The 17,066-nt window shown below is 35.6% G+C and overlaps 1 protein-coding gene and 1 long non-coding RNA gene across 4 annotated transcripts in view; one reads left to right on the top strand and one right to left on the bottom strand.

Annotated features, from left to right (window-relative positions):
* The first annotated feature begins 3,122 nt into the window (after window positions 1–3,122).
* The window catches only part of LOC124156248, a 53,750-nt gene continuing 39,806 nt past the window's right edge, over window positions 3,123–17,066 (top strand). The window contains exons 1-2 of the long non-coding RNA XR_006864291.1: window positions 3,123–3,695; window positions 5,068–5,231. This is a non-coding gene — a long non-coding RNA (uncharacterized LOC124156248). The remainder of the gene's footprint in view (window positions 3,696–5,067; window positions 5,232–17,066) is intronic.
* LOC124156247 (neither inactivation nor afterpotential protein C) overlaps window positions 7,544–17,066 on the bottom strand; it is a 60,034-nt gene continuing 50,511 nt past the window's right edge. For 2 of the 3 annotated variants that reach the window (XM_046530661.1, XM_046530660.1), the window contains 3 exons: window positions 13,799–14,014; window positions 9,901–9,982; window positions 7,544–8,187 (listed from right to left, as the gene is read on the bottom strand). In XM_046530661.1, the coding sequence (XP_046386617.1) occupies window positions 7,888–8,187; window positions 9,901–9,982; window positions 13,799–14,014 (598 nt within the window). In that variant the 3' untranslated portion in view covers window positions 7,544–7,887. The remainder of the gene's footprint in view (window positions 8,188–9,900; window positions 9,983–13,798; window positions 14,015–17,066) is intronic. The other variant, XM_046530662.1, reaches the window with a different exon arrangement.

Below are 17,066 nucleotides of genomic sequence, written 5' to 3' on the forward strand. Positions count from 1 at the left end.
TTCACGCTTCACTTCCCTTTCACACGCACACATTCATACAAAATTACATAAGCACACATTCATACAAAATTACATAAGCCTTCCCTACCTTGTAAACGCCTATTTAAACACCCATGAACCGTGCCAAACGGCAGCGGTTACAATATATGGAACACAGACCGATTTTAAACTGAAAGCAACACATCCTCTGACCTCTCTCGTGTTCAGGCCCAAGCTGGGCTGCCTGGGATGTATACTGCTGCGCCCTCTAGCCTGGAAACTGTTCCGAAACTTATAAATTTTACAGTCAGAATACCGACATCGAGCAGTTAACTTGATTGCAATGATTTAACGGCATAATTAGCTCTGTATTGAGTCAAATATTAACAATAATTATATAAATAAATATAATAAAATCTGGTAAGATTCAATTTAATCTCAAGAGGGTAAGGATTAAAATTTCAAAATTTATTTATTATATCCCAAACCCCCCAGACTCACCTCCACCCCTGGTAGTCCTCCCCATGCATAGTGCTGGCGCCCTCTGGCCATGTCTGTCCACTGACATAGGAAGGGATCCAGCACGGGCCTGCTCGTGTTCCCAGGTGGGTGCAGTGGCGGATACAGATGGGAGCATGCACCCCCCCTTGGGGTCCGCCCGTATTGCCTAACATTGCAGAACCACAGTTGTAAATTTTTGATATCATAAGATGGCATTGTCTTTTACATGTGTGTGATCTCTACTACACGTGCTACACTGGTCAGCCTGACATTAATTTAAAGCCTACCGGTGAAATGCAGCGAGTCTTCATAAGAGATTTGCCCGTAAATAGAAAAAAAATAAACAACTGCAAGCGACTGGCTGGTGAAGATGCAAAGCATTATAATCGTACTTTTTCCTTTTGGTGGAGAGAAAAAAAATAATGCCCGAGAGAACTGATCGTGACCTTCGGAACCGCAGTGTTGTAGGCTAATCATTACACCACGGCACCTGTTAAAGACTAATAGTGGAGGTATCAGTTTAAAATCCAATTACATAGAAAAAATTAGCTACTACATTTATTCAGGAATTTTTTTTATTCTACATTGCTATATTCATGGTTTTTTTCTTACGATCATTTCATAAATGTGAATGATTTTTAAATTATGGCCGTATGATGTTATTTCTACTCATACTATAAAAGCGCCAAGAGTGGAAAAATATTCTTTTACGTAAACCCCTTAATGAATACTCCAAAACGATAGAATAATAACAACATCTACGGAAGTGCAGAAAGTTTTTCATTACCCTGGATATTTGTCGGCTTGGCCGTAAGAAACCCACAAGGGAAGGCTGACAAGCTCACTCGCCTTCCTTATTTCTTCCTTTCACCTTATCTCAATGACTTATAATGGGCTAGCTGCAGGGGCGCAGCCAGGAATTAAGGATATGGGGGGTTTCAGGCACAACTAATACTGGGGTGCCTGGGGTGTGGCATACCTGCCAGGATAAGCGGGAGGTGCGAGGGCCCTCCACCAGAAAAAAATTAAGATAAATGGTTAAAAATGGTGAGTTTTACGGTCTTCTGAGGGATATTTTATTAATCCTTACCATATTCTGTAACTATTATTAATCCAAATAAATAAAACACATTAAACTTAAAAAATTGTCTGAGCTCTGGGGGGGGGGGGGGGGGTTTATCCCCCAAAACCCCCCCTCGCTGCACCACTGGCTAGCTGGGAGCTAATACCCCGCTCCACAACATTGATCGCTGTGTGTGTCCATACATGTGTACACCGAAAACGTTTTGTGAACTCAATACTCCAGCAAAAAGGTTTGCACCGAGAGGATTAATAGGTAAGCGTCGTATCCTTTAAGTTATGTTTTCCCTTCGATCGTGTAATGAGGTGTGCCTAACCGTCAAGATGTCCATCTATAGAAGTTGTATGACGTGACGTAACAAACAGTAGTGAGAAAACGACGCGTCAGACGCAACCGAAAGTAGTGTTACGGAGTTTGGAAGCATCAGATTACCTACTCACTTTGGTCTCAATCCGTGAAGCCGCACGGACGCATAAGCATATGCAACGCATTGCAGGCAGACATGATCTTTTAAATATACAGATGAGTGTGGGAGAGCCTGATAGATGAGTAAGGATTGTCACTCACGCCTTATTCTTTGAGTGATCAAAAAAAAATTTTGTACTTTTTAGTGCATTTTATCCTGTTTGTGAAAAAAGTGTGTTTTCCTTCTTTTATATCGCATTTCCACGACCTACTTTTTAGTAGTGAACCACGTTATAGATTTTTCCTACTTGCGCTTACTCTTTGGTATAGAATCTCAAAATATTGAATCTCAAAACAAAACAATATCAAAACACGAAAAAAACTCTATTTAGTATAATTTTTACTAATAACCGATTGTGAAATATAAAAAAATTAAAATTTGAAAACAAAAATCTGAATAGACTGGGCTTGAACTCGTTTCCTCCGACAATTTTCAGGCTCAAAAGTTCTAGAAGATATTAACGCCGCATTTATTGAGTAAAATTAAAAACTATTTATCCATATGGAAATTTTGTTAATAAAATTAGAATATATAAATAAAATAAGGCTTAGCGGGACCTAGACTTTTTTTTTCACATTGTATTTTCTTGTAAATGACATTTCATCTTTGATTAATGTTATAAGTTTTTGTAAAATTTCTAATCTCTGCAATAAATATTATTATTATTATTAAAAAAAAAAAAAATAAAACCAAGAGAAACAGGAAAAAAAAAAAAAAAAAAAGATCACAATGAAACAAATTTTCAAATATGAGACTGTTGAGAATGGTATTTTCTTTAGTAGCAAGGAGAAGTGCAAAATTTCAAGTGGATCTGAAAATAGGAGTTAGATTAAAAATCAAATACAAAAGGTTCCATCGATGAAACAGACGAAGCAAGTTAAGAAAAAGCTTGTAAAAATGGACGTGACAGACCTCGGAACGTCGAGCCAAATGGATTCTACCACCCACACAGATACAGAAAAAACTCAAGGGGGGCGCAAAAGATACCTTGAGTTACCTTTACTTTTATCGTAATATAAATAATAAAGTCAAATTCAAAGTTAAAAAAGGTTTTAATTAAACTATGTTAAAATGCAAGACGATGTCATCTTATGATATAAAAAAGTTACAATTGTGGTTCTGCAATATTTGGCAGTACGGGCGGCCCCACAAGGGGGGGGGCGCCCCCTGCACCCCCAATCGATATCCGCCACTGCGCCCAAACGAATAATTCTAAACAAAAGCCCGAATATCGCCCTTAACCGCCCATTTCTCGGCTGATAACATTGAGCAGTACGTATTTGATGATTTAATTATTTATATCGTAAACTGAGAATATTTGTGTGAGTTCTTTCTTCTTACAGTTCTTGAGGATGTGTAGAGGTGCGGATTTTCTTCGTTTCGTATTCCGCCGTTTCGACCTTAGTTGTCAACGTCATACGTCGCCATGGCGATTGAGCTGCGCAATACCCATGTGCGCATGTTTATTTCAACCTGTTGCCGGTCTCCCTGGCTGCCGTGGCGCGCCATTTTGAAGATTGGGACATCATTCAAACGTGTTACCTGAGTTAAGAGGATACAAATTCATCGTCAGTCGAATTTATCGTTTCCCTTTCCTTGTCATAGAATCAATTTGTTTCCTAACTCGCAGTCAACCTATTGTAGGTCTGGAAGTGAGTCGTCGCAAGTGTAAGTGGAAAAGAAAGCTTAAGATTTATATCGGTAGTTATTCCGAGTTTCCGAATACTTTTAGTAGCGGTCACTAAAAGATCTGTTATTGGTTATTTATGAATTAATTTTCGTATATATTTAGCTTAAATATGATATAATCCATGTAATTTAGTTTTATCCTCATCTTTTCGAAAATGATCGCCAAGAATAAAGACCATGCATACACTCATAGATACGGAAGGTGACCATCTACTCGCTCTATCTAGATAAGTTTGTGTGATTATCACTTTGTAGGCATTTACTGTGCTATCACTATATCTATATGGACCCAGTGTGTTATCTTCTTTCAAGGCTGGCCCTGTCACTTTCGTTGTTGCCAATTGCGTATGTCTTATGATGTCCTTTTAATTTCTTCAGATAGGGTAAAGTACGAGATTGACCTCACACTGTGAATCAAGAACATTCCAGGTCTTACTCTCCTTTTATTCCCATTGTCTATCCCTCCTCAGTCTTCTTCATGAATTCGTTGTTTTATTAGGTGCACGAGTTAAATTTTTTGAGTGAATTCCGTGAAAAAATTTCTATTCCCTTGTTCATTCAAATCTTGCTTTTAAGTTTTTCTCTTGATCATGTTTTCAGTTTCCTATTGCAGACTCAAGTATCAGCTGCCTGTGGTTATTGTCTCCTCATCCCTTTCTTTTATGTGCAATCTATCATGATAGTAGTAATCATAATATTTAATACTCTCTGTCAGGGGAGCCGACTTGTAAAAAATGTTGGATGGCCGATGGAGGTCTTGCCCCGGGAAATTTTATAAATAGTGAGTCTTAAAGTTTTTTTGCATTTTAGAAGTCATATGATCAACATTAGAACTCAGAAAACTCAAATCTCAATTACTTGACACTTTAGGGAAAATCGACTAGCCTGACATATCTTTTCCTTCCCATCTATATCGAATTTTTGAGGGGGCTTGGGCCCCCTCAGGCCCCAATCAGCACCACTCCTCTTTGCCACAAGCCTTTCGAAGACTTCAATTGAATATTTCCCCGTAATGGAGAATGAAGTTTAATTTAAATTCAGGATAGCAATAGTATGAGATTTCTCCTTATTTCTCTCTGTGGGAACATCTTAACAATGATGGATTTAATGAGCCATTGGTAAAATAGATTATTTATACTTGAATTTTAATAGACCACATTCACTTCAAGTCTTCCTTACATGCCCATCCGGTGGGTAAGCAATTGGATAATATGTATTGTAATATCTGTAAATTCCTCTGTAATTTCATATTCAGAGCTATGTCGAATGTGACCAATTTTTCAAAATGAATCTCTTAACTATAAGAATTGAAAAATACTTTTACTTACCCATTGCCAAATTATCACAGTAGGAGTTCGGGGAAAGGTGTAAAGGGCATGTTCCAAGGCCTCCCTCTGAAAAACTTGACAAATCCGAACTGTGGCAGCCATACTTCACACATTGTTGGCAACTGCATGCTTGAAGCTGAGCCACAGAATGGTGGCAAGGTCCCTTTGATCCTGTTTGCACTACTAGGTTAGTAAACCAGTAATTGTATATGCTAATATGATGGGTGGTCCCAGTGGCGCAGTGAGGGGGGTTTTTGGGGTTAAAACCCCCCCCCCCAGAGCTCAGAGAAATTTTTAAGTTTAATCCATTTTACTTATTTGGATCAGTATTACTTATAGAATAGTATAAGGATTAATCAAATATCCCTCAGAAGGCCGTAGAACTCGCCATTTTGAACCATTTATCTTACAATTTTTTCTAAAGGAGGGCCGCCGCATCTCCCACTTACCCTGGTGGGTATGCAATACCCCCACACCTCAAAGTATTAGTTGCGCCTAAAACCCCTCTAGCCTTAATTCTTCGCTGCGCCCCTGGGTGGTCTCATCCTACCCCTCGGCCAATCCTGTGGCTTTGCACACTATGAAAGGTTAAGATTTTAAATATTTCCAAATCTGTTGATACTATGAATACATGAATCATATGGTCAATTGCACTTTCTTTTGAAGCTGAATGAGATGGTTGATTAAGTCAGGATTATTCCTATTCCCTAATCTTTTGTGTCCCTCCAATGGCCAACTTGTCATGCTAGGCAGTACCTTTTACTTGTTCAGTAAAGTCTGTTTAGAGGTGTCTTGAAGGGGAGGAAGCATCACTGTTTAGGAATAGGCTTGTGTCTTAAAGTTAAATCCAGGTATTAGAGTATGAGTGCTGTATCTTCATGTGTGTTCTCCCTGCTAGTTCTTCCAACTTAATTATTCCTCAAGGATACAATTGTCTGACTCGATATGCTGATGAGGCATATGTATTGTCTTTGAATTTGTTTTGAGAATGGTGGGACATTCATTCTGATCATTATTAGGGGTCGCTAACTAAAGTTGAAGGAGAAATTGGCAGCTCTTAGCAACAGTTGTTGTATTATAATCTTATGGCTAGCTTATGTTGGCTGTACTAACCTGCAGTGACAAACAATGTGGAATAAACACCCTGGCCTTCCACCAAGCTAATCCCAGCGTAGAAAATACTTTACAAAGAGCAATGTGCTTTTGTGGCGGAAGATATTTGTGTGTTTCTAGAAAGCCTTACACGAATAAAGCGTACGTACTGAGCTCTTCCAGTATGATAGTCAAGGTGTTGAAAAAGTCATTTCAGGTTTGTAAAGTTGCAAATGTTCCTTGTAGACTTTCTGAATAATTATACATTTACAGTTTGTGCTGTTCTTGCTATAGTAATTTTTGTGACACTGGATATTGATTGGCTCTGGTACTGTGTGATCAGTGTATCGGTGGTGGGGGGATTTATTAAATTAATTTGGATAAATTACATTTCATTAATCTTACATTATTATTACATAAACATTTTAACAGTAATGCTTATTTTATTTTATAAAATCCTTTCATTGAGAGAGTGAAGTAAATTTTTTTCTATAAATATGGGTGACACATGTTTAGAGTTGCTGACTGACTTTCTCAAGTGTACATATTTTAATCATTCACATTTCCAATTCTATTCTTTATTGAAATCAAATATGTATCGCTCGAAAATTTTGGTCATTCTTTTACTTCTTTATGTTGGATGGATTGGCTAGGTATTGTACACTCTTCATTATTTCTTTTATGGTTACTAACTTGGAGCCTGAAAAGCCTTGGAATTTTCCTTTAAATTATTTCTGGGTTTCTACTTGTCATATAATTATATAAAAACTACTATCCTTGTTGTTACATTTTTCATTTTAGACTATTACTGAATATATGAATCACCCTCAAAGGTCTCATTGCCCAGTAAACTAGTACATTATAATTCAAGGGAAATCAAAGTACTTAAATTGGTGTTTAATATGCTGCATTTAGATAAAAGAGCCTGATCTGAATTCAGGCAGTATGAACATCATTTTAAACATCCCAGTTGTGACATCGTAATTTCAAGCAATAGGTTGGTTGGTCACTTGGTTTTTGAAAATTATTCATGACTAAACTAACACCTAAATGGTAATATAAAGAGAGCTAATAAATTACTAAGTCCAGTCATTGGTTTGCATAGGCATTTTTACATTTCTCTTTTGAAATACATATTTCTATCTGAGAATAGCTATTTCGTGGACTTTACTAAAGGTACCTAAAATGTTTCTATTGCTGCCAGGAGTTGGGTAAGTTATGGTAAGTTTACAGTCTAAGAAAGAATAAAAAAGTTGTCATCTTTAGAAAAATAACCTATTTATGTTTGAAGATATTTTTTTGAATGCTTTTATTCCTCTAGTATCATGCACAGTTTGTTTCCCTGAATGGCATGGTGTTGAGAGGAAGGTGCGACAGGGTAAAATGTTTATTTTGTGTTTAACTTGATCAGTTGGTATTTTCTTTCCATTTTAATGAAGATAATTACAAATCGTATAAACTCTAAAAAGATTTTGAAGTTTCTAAAGCCATTTGGCATTAATTTAGCCTAATTAAAATGCTGCGTATATTTTATGCATCATGTAATTTTCCAACTCATTACTCTGGATATCTTATAACCAAATCTTCAGGTTCATTGTGAAGCACATTCATCCATATAATGCTAAAAAAATGATTCTGATCTGCAAAAACACCTTTATAAATTATGCTTGATTCTGTATGAAAAATGTATATACCATGACACAAGTTCCAAACTTCAATATTGAAAAAAGAAAAATGCAACTTTGGGTTCCTCATAATTCTTCTTCTTCTCCCTCCAAAACTATTCCTGGGGCCAATTGATGCACTTTGTTATCTTCTTGTTCTTTCCACTTGTCTGAATTCCTTCTTGGCCTTGAGGGTGTATAGGAATTGAAACTTGGACCGTTCATGTTTCTGCTTGAGTCTGGAGTGTGATTAAAACTCCTGTTGTCACCACCCCTGGATCCATAGCTGCTCACTCCACCAAAAGAAGCACTGGATTGACCAAAATCATCTGTCTGCCTTCCACGCTTGAGTGAGGCCCGACTATAATTTGTCTTCCGCAGCATACCCTTGATGTTTATGGTTGTAATTGACAGCAAAAAGAAAACAAGGAATAGAGAAATGAATTTTTATGTCCAAAGAGGTTCAAAATATATCACTACTGGAAGCATGAGGCAGATATAATTTTGGTATATGGATAGATTTATTTCATTTTACCCAAAAATAATTTTAATTTTTGATTAGTAGGTAGCTTAAGTTAAATTTCTACAACAGACACTCAGACTATCTCCTGTTTTTGTTCTTATTGCCTTCTTAAAGAATTCCATTTCTTGCTCTGTTCGATTATCTATTTACATATAGTTTCATAGTTTTTTTATATTTTATTTACCAGTAATGCTAGATTTCGTAGGTAATTCTCTCACCAAAATTATCCTTGCCAGAGTTGATATCACTGTCCCAAAATTCCTTCTCTCTTGAAATAATGTTATCATTCATGATGCTGATTTGATAATTATGGGATTTGAATGTCATTTTTCCTCTCAATATGGCCTTTCCAAATGTGTGTTAAAATTAAAAATCTTGCGAAATGAGGTGAGCACTCTTATTTGATTTTTGGATGCAATAGTCTTTATCACTGTTAGTTTACTCTGAATGAAAGAATTATTATAAATTGAACCGTAGTAAAAGGTGTAGTTTCTGAGCAAATAAAAAAACAAAAGCGATATGTTATGATTGACTTCCGACTTTGTTGTCTCGGGTGTAACTTCATGGAATCAACTAAACGTAATGAAACTAAAAAACTTTGTAAATCCACGCAAATTTAATACTATACGACCTAGCTTTTGGTGCGGAGCATTATCATCTGGTACATTTGTAATGGAGACCGAGAATAAATAGTCACGCACAACTTCATTTCAAAATAATTCCAAAAACCATTGGTCTAAGGTTTGGATTTATGGGTGGTGAAAGGGATTTCCTAGGGACAGGGTTTAGCCAAGGAGTTGGGGAATGGGTTTAAGAGCATAGCTTTACTCAAGGATGAAGGAGAGGATTAAGAATTTGCCACATCAAAACCTAGGTCATGCAGTTTTAAACTAATGTGGAATTACAGTCTTTCACATTTCGTTGTATTGGAATACTGACTTCTGATGCCTTATTTTTCATCCTGGAAGTCGCACCCAAGACAACAGATCCGTAAGTTATTTATTAAGTATTGCTTATTTTTGATTTTTTATTTTCTCTGAAACCACATATTTTTCTTTTATTCAGTTAACGATATTTGTTTTATTCAAAGTTAACTAACAGTGCTAAAAACTGTTACCTGCATAAATCAGCTCTTTAATTTTTCTTTTCATCAAAATGGTGCTTGATTATTTTAAATTTTACGTTGTATGGCCTTAATTATGCATTGCTTATCCATATTCATTTGTCCAAAAGACATTATACTTATTCCTATTCTTAAATTATATTTTTTATTCTCTACTAAATTTATACAGGCTAAGGAATTTTAAAAAAATATGGAATAAAGCCAACCATCTCAGTGAAGTGGAAGAATTATTAAGGGAAAGTTAGGGTGTGCATTTTCTTTGTGAAAAGTGGTACTAATTGTGTGAAAGTGAAATATTTCCTCACCCTTGGATATTGTGTCTTTATCCTGCTCTATTCATATATTAATTATTGTGTTTAGAATCATATTTAATGTTGTATTAATATTATTGTATATTAATTATTTGGTATTCATACAGGCTCAATAGCAATAGGAAAACTTAATAAAATCAAACCTGGAAGTTAAATGGTGCCCCATCTTGGGTAGGATCACCTCTTGAGGCTTTCATTTCCATTTCATAGACTGGGTTAACAGGCCTGTATTTAGAAAAAAGTAGCATTAAAATCTGAATATTGATCAGGTCACCAAAAGTAAAAATCGAATTTCGAAATATCTTACCTTAACTCGGAGCTGAAGGAGAAAAATTAGATTATAGTTGATATATATTAAAGAAAATATTTGTTGAGATAAAGTTGGATTTAATGGATGATAATTGAGCGTGATTTTATTTATAAAATCATCTATAAAGCTTCTTTGCATTGATTATAATCATACTTTTTATTGCCCTAACTATTAGTTTAATGTCAATTGACTATGATAATGTTCTACCAAATATTTTTATGTGCAAAATATGTTGCTGTCTTGCTGCATCGTCACAGTTAGGTATAGATTACTTTATTGATAATGCTGCAAGATGGCAAAATATATTGTGCTAGTTAAACATATTTTGTAAAAGACTATTATACTTAATCTAAGATGTAAAAATCATCAAAGAGGTTAGCCTGAAGCTGTACATTTTTTACAGCTGATATGTCTAATAGGTTATCATTATCTTATGCTTAACTATTTGATAGGTCTCTGACGTTTGGTCTTCAAAATTTATGGCACCACCTTTGCCTTTGGGTACCCTGAACTACTCATTTTCAATTATTTGAACTTGATTACTGGGGATGTCATACTACTTCCTTTAATTGCTAATTAAGGATTACTCAGTGTCATTATTAAGCTCATGGAACAAAAATGATTATTAGCTTATGTGACCTCTCAATATGAAAGTCTAAATTGGATATGCCATGGAAAATATTTTGAAGACTATGCATTTATGTATTTAAAAAAGTATTTAAGTTTACTAATTTAGTACATACATATTGCTATTTACATGGGCATCTAATAAGCATCTACTTAGACAAATAAGTCTAAAATAGGCCTATGCCTTAATTTTATAGCTATTGTTAGTCACAGTCAATATTGGGTTAGTAAGACATCATATAGTTGATATTTTACAATGATTTGATTTTGTTTAGCTGAAAGTATATAAGACATTTTTACAAGGGAGGGTACACCTACCTTGTTTCAATATTTAATATTAACCTTGCTGAGATTTCCCATGTTCCATTATATATGATCTGGTTCTTGAAAGACCAAAATGATTAGTTGGAAATGAAAATTAATGTATTTACAAAGTGGCAATGAATGGAATGACATCTGTTTACTTGGCATCTTAATGCTTTCATGAAAGAGGATTTAGTTTTTAATCTTGTAGTCCCTAATATTATTTAACCTGTAGATGCTGCTCTGTATTTAAATATTTAGTGTTATATACACATGGGCCAAACTTTGGTTCCCCTTTAATGAAACGTAAGGCATTGCGAGTGAGGCGATGTCGGAGATTTAATTGAAGTTCACGTGTGGTTGTTACTGTATTATGGATTAATAATCTTATATATTTTCGTAATTGTTCATTTATTTCTAAATTTATTCACTTATAAATTTGGAACGACTATTGAATAGACTGTGTAAAGAAAATAAATAGGTATAGATGGCAACTTTCCCTAAGGTCATTCCACTTCAATTCAACAAATGATTCATTTTTAAGATTTCTTGTTTGGTAAAAATTGTGAATGGATATATATTCACCTCAAATTTGGCTAACATTAGATTTATCTGACTAAACACCCCAAGATTATTTTGTGAAAAACTTGTTTCTATTATAGCACATTTTAACTTTTTCACAACTTTGTCAAACAAATGCTTTGATTCATTTTGCTTTGCATAAAAAATAATAAATAAAGCTAGTATGATGCTTGTAAATATATAGCCAAGACAAAAAATACCATGTCTGTAGTAGCAAATTAAGATTTGACTTGAATCAGAAATATTTAGCTTCTCTCCAAGAAGTGGATTGCACTGCAAAAGAAAGTGCTCTATTTGCTTTAGAATCTACCAATGCAAAATGAAAAAGAAAACATTTGAAAGTAATTTTTGGTCATGTAATATTCTGGACTGGTAATGTATTTGTCCAACAAATGTATATACATTATATGGCAATGGCTTATTTCATATTTAAGCATTATATTTTGAGTTTACCAAAAAGGAAATTCAATGTAGGTCCAATACTTACAGTCCCAGACCAAAAAAATGAACCTCTTCGTTGTGAACTGGGGGCACCATTTTCAAAAGCTCTGGTAGCGGCCTCAATTTTACAATGCTGCAGCCCCACCCATTGCATTCATAGCTATCCCACCCCAAACTGGGCGTACTCGCCAGGTAAGGACTTGCTTGAGGAATAGAAAATCTCCCGGGGCAAATGATCAAAAATTTTCTGGGTGAAAGGGACTTGGCAAAGAAAGCTTTGATGAAATTTGAGGGAAAAAACACTTTTTTCATAGCAACCATCTCAAATGACTTGCGACCGTTTTTGCATATGAATTCCATATTAGAGCATAAGTTCAGCAAGGAACTTACATTTATTGGGATACATATACTTATGACACTTACATTGATGAATCTTTATAATTAGATATAGGTACTCAGAGTATAATGAGATTCAGGTATTATTTTATGTGTTGAGCTCAAAATTTCATCTAACTGAAAATTTACTTGGTCACTGAATCGCAAGATTAACTTGTAGGAAGTTTTCTATTTGTACTTTAACTAGAATTGTTTGTACTCTTTCTGGTAAGAATAATTTTCTGCCTTTCATTTCCTTGGATTAGTTTTTCTGGTTGGTGATTGTTGAAGGGGCTGACCTTGCCAGTGCCCCCCCCCCACTCGACCCTTGTAATCCCTTCTCTCAAACCCTCCATGACTCAAGGCTCTAGAGCAGGGGGGTGGAACAAGAGAAATCTGACCGCCTCCATTATAATTTCCATTTTTCAGAACACACAACATTGCTGCTTTTAATGGATTTAATCATTATCTTTGTTGAATGGTGATTATTCTGGTTTTTGATCAATATTCCAAACTCAATATTGGCAATTTCCCTTATTTTAAGAGCCATCAAAGCAACAAAAACTGAATCTGTTGTACAAAAGGAGACAAGCAGGCATATTGCACCCATTCTTATGACAAGTCCCACCTCAGTAATTCATCATACTGAGAGGAGTCATTTATTGGCCCAGCAGAATGGAGTAAGTGTTGTAGGCAGTGCTGTCAATTCACAATTTTCGGTTTGAGTTCCTCTTTATGCCATACAAAGGTGGTTCATTTTTCGCCAGGGTCTATACATAGCTACTGGTACAAACATGATTTTCTAAAATATTTTTTCACGAAATGATAGTGGGGTGAGTAGTTTGAGGTCAGTATAGAACCATACACAAATTGTTTTCAAAATCTGTGGCTCACAGGGTCAGTTATTTGTTGAATGGAGACGGAGTGATCAATGTACCTATGTACTAATTAATAGTTAACTGCCTCTAAGATAGCAATTATGTGGATACAAAGATAATGGTGAGAAAAAGCTGTCATTCTGTTTCATAATCTTTTAAATTAAGGGCCTTCTTAAGTTAATTTTCACCAACATTTGTGTGAAAGGACCATTGATCTTAAAAAATTTTTGGGGCTTAGAAATTATTTCATATTTAATATACAGCTAGGAATATAATTTTATATGTGCTTGAGGCATGTAATTATGCATCACAGAAAGAAGATGTTTAAAAATGAGGCCCATTTAAAGTACAAAAAATAATTATAAAATCGTGAATCCCTGTTATTTGAAAAATACATGTTGAAACTATTGGCTTTAAATTCATGACTCAACATACTGTATGTTTATTTGTTCATTCCTTACTTTTATTGGGCCATAATTGATTGTATCATTTGGTTTTGTGAAGTGATGGACTTTGTTGACTAACCGGTCATTGTACACCTTCTTAGGCTTTGCTTCTGCTATTCCTTCCACATCTCCAAACAAGGCGTCGATTCTTTTTGCCAAGCTGTTGTTGTCCTCATCAGCCTCCGATGAAAAATTGTTGTCTGTGTCCTTGGTGGTGTCATTATTCTTCATCTTAGTACCATGATCATCCTCAATAGATGGCCTTGGAGAAGTGATTGGGTCTCCGTTGCTGTCACTATGTGAAATCCCATAAGTCTTTTCTCTTTGGTATTAGTTTAGGTAATGCAGTGTTACAGCCATTTATTTGTGCCAAGTTCATTCATGGAAGTGATGCAGGTCTAAACTCAAATCTTGAATTTTGGTTAATCTTAACTATATTAATGCCATGGTTGTGTAGTGTAGAATTTAGTGTCTATGTATTTAAATTATATACCATGGTCGTATGTAACCTGGTAGTACTCACATGAGGCATTCAGAAATTTTCGGTTCTTAATCCTTCTTGTAACTGCTAATTTTACTAAAACTAAACTCAGGCTTCCAAAAAGTAGGGTTTACTTCAGATGAGGATAAATGAGATTGAAACAATTCCTGGTTGGGACCTAATTAATAAATAATGAGGGAAAAGTGAGATAGATTTGGACTAAAGCTTGAAAGAAATACATTATAGGGTCCACAGTACTACCTCCCTCTGGTAAAAGCAGGTGATACAAGGTTAAACAGGAGTAGAAGTACATACCTTAAGCATAAGAGAAAATGCTCTGAATCTGCTTGTTTCAAATTTGTTCTGAAAAGTATTGGCAAAAATTCACTCCCAATCAACTTTTCAATATGACGTTGTACACAGAGTGGATAATTATTAAAGTATTCTCCTGGTTTAGTTAGGATTATTATGGGGAGATATTAAGCATTTGTAGTTCACCTCAGTCTGACCTGCCTCCCTCAATGAATCTCTGCTTTTTATTCTCAATATGGCTAACTGCCTTTCATTCAAACTGTAACCATATGTATAATTTTCATCCCTCTTCCTTGCTCACCTAATATCTAACCTACCTCTTATCCAAGATGAGAAATAGACTTACTAAATAAGGTTTGTATTCATTGTGAAAAGTGAAAAAAAATCACTTTAAGCTCCTAGCACGTTTCCCCAAAAAATATATTTCATTATCCCATTAATGTCACTTTCCAGTATTCAGTTGATGAATTGGAAACGAGTTTTTTGTTTTATCAGTTGCAATCGCTTTTTTTGTCACTGTTCGTCTTTTATGGATTCGGGGATAAAAATATGGCAGGCATAGAATTGTGGTTAGGCTGCAATGGCTTAAACATATACCAGGGGATAAACCTGAGCAAAGCATGGAATCCCATCGTAAAATTTGCGAGAATAATCATATCTCTCTCCTCCAATCAACTGACCTTACCCACCTATGACAGTGCATGAACCTGTCACTTTAACCCTTAGCATCAACCAGCCCTTGATAAAATGAAAAAGTTCCCCATTGAAAGGTCAGCTAGCAAAGGGGGCTTAAATAAAATTGGGTGTAGTGGCTGATTGGCTGGAATGAAATTTAGAAGGGCAATTTCTTAAGTCAATCAAAATGGGAAATAATATCTCTGAGACTGGTTTTATGGTTAGAATTTCCTCTGGGAAGAGAATGTCTGCCAGAGGGATTATCTCTTACCACGTCCTGAGACTAATGAAGTTACATTCTCATCCCCAATGATGGTTATCTAGCCAACAAAAAGACTGGTTCTGAAAATATTGTTTTCTATTTCAATTGGTTTAAGGAGATACATTTCTAAATTTCATAGTGTGCTTAACCCAGCCAGTTGTCCAACTAAAATTCATTAGATTAGTTGTCTGCAAAATCATCTAGTCCTTCAAAAATATGCACAGAAAATGCCATTATATGATGAAAGGACGGAGTTGTGTGCATGCTTGAAATGAAAAGGTATCACAGAAATCAGGTAGGTCTCTGTCTTGCACCCCATCGATGCCATGCTCCCCATGAACTATATAATGAGTGAGATTGTTGGGAATGAATTTGATGGCTCTTTAAAGAAAATTGGTGTGAACTTTCCTCCCACTAACTATCACGAAATGATGCTTATTGTGCAGGCACTTGTAAAAGAACTGGAGGGATTATGCTTAGAAAAGCTAAGATCAAGTTAGAAAATTTATTATGTTTATTAAAAATACTATACAGATTGTCTATCTGCTACTGGAGTAAGAAAATTGTTTTATGAAATATGATGTCCTGATAAAAAAATGGGCTTTCCATATACATATATGAGCAAGCAATGGCTAGCCTGAGATAAGGCTAGGTTTTTGACATGATTTGTATGATTTTTGATAGCTTCAATTTTTTAAGCAAAGGCTGGTTTGATTTATAGTTTTGTTTTATTTCTCAATTCTGACTGGAATATGTTACATTCCTGGAATTATTAAATTTTATTTCAAGGTATACCTCTATGCATACAGTCCCTAAACCCAGTCCCAGTTCCTCTTGTGTCATGATCTCCATACAGTCCCTAAAACCATTGTTTCGTCATTGATATGAAGTAAGGTAAATGAAAAAAAAATATTGACTGTAAATCAGAGAAATTTCTGGGAAATTGAAAATTGTGGGTAAGTGGGTATGAACCCTGTTTAACGGGAAAATTTAAGTTTAAATAGACTGCTTATTTTTTCTAAATTTGCTACTATAATCAAGAAGCTACTTGGGTATCCATGTGTACTTTTTATGATAAAATCTGAGGTGCACACTAGGCCGGCCTTTATTTTTCAGAATTGAGAAAAGTTATGTTTTCCTAGTCTCAAAATGATCCAAATGAGGTTCATATTCACGTGTTAAAATTCGGTTACTTTAAAATAACGGCAACCCGTGCCCCAAGGGCCCTAAGTAGGTACTGAGGACCCTCAATTGAGATTTTTGGGGCCGAAAAAGTGCATTTTCTATGTAAAACGTAAAAGTAAAGCCCTTTAGGGCCGATTTTTTGTTTGTTTTGACCTATCTCTAAGCGTTTACGAGATATTGTCCGTCGTAATGCAATCCACTCCCAAGGGCGCTACCCCGCACCGCGGCGCCGCTGAGGTACGGTCCGCACCACTTACTAGAGACTTCCCCTCCACCCCCTCCCCTCCCTCGGCACAGACTTTGCTCCTGCTGGCAATATTTGCATGCTAGTGGTACAGAATTGAAAAGTTCCTCTTGTGTCATGATTAATGTTTTTAAAGCATACAATGTCAATCTTAACCCTTCAACGCCGTCCTATGTACTGTGCACCGA

Source organism: Ischnura elegans, chromosome 3 (assembly GCF_921293095.1).
Source record: "Ischnura elegans chromosome 3, ioIscEleg1.1, whole genome shotgun sequence".
Taxonomy (NCBI): domain Eukaryota; kingdom Metazoa; phylum Arthropoda; class Insecta; order Odonata; family Coenagrionidae; genus Ischnura; species Ischnura elegans.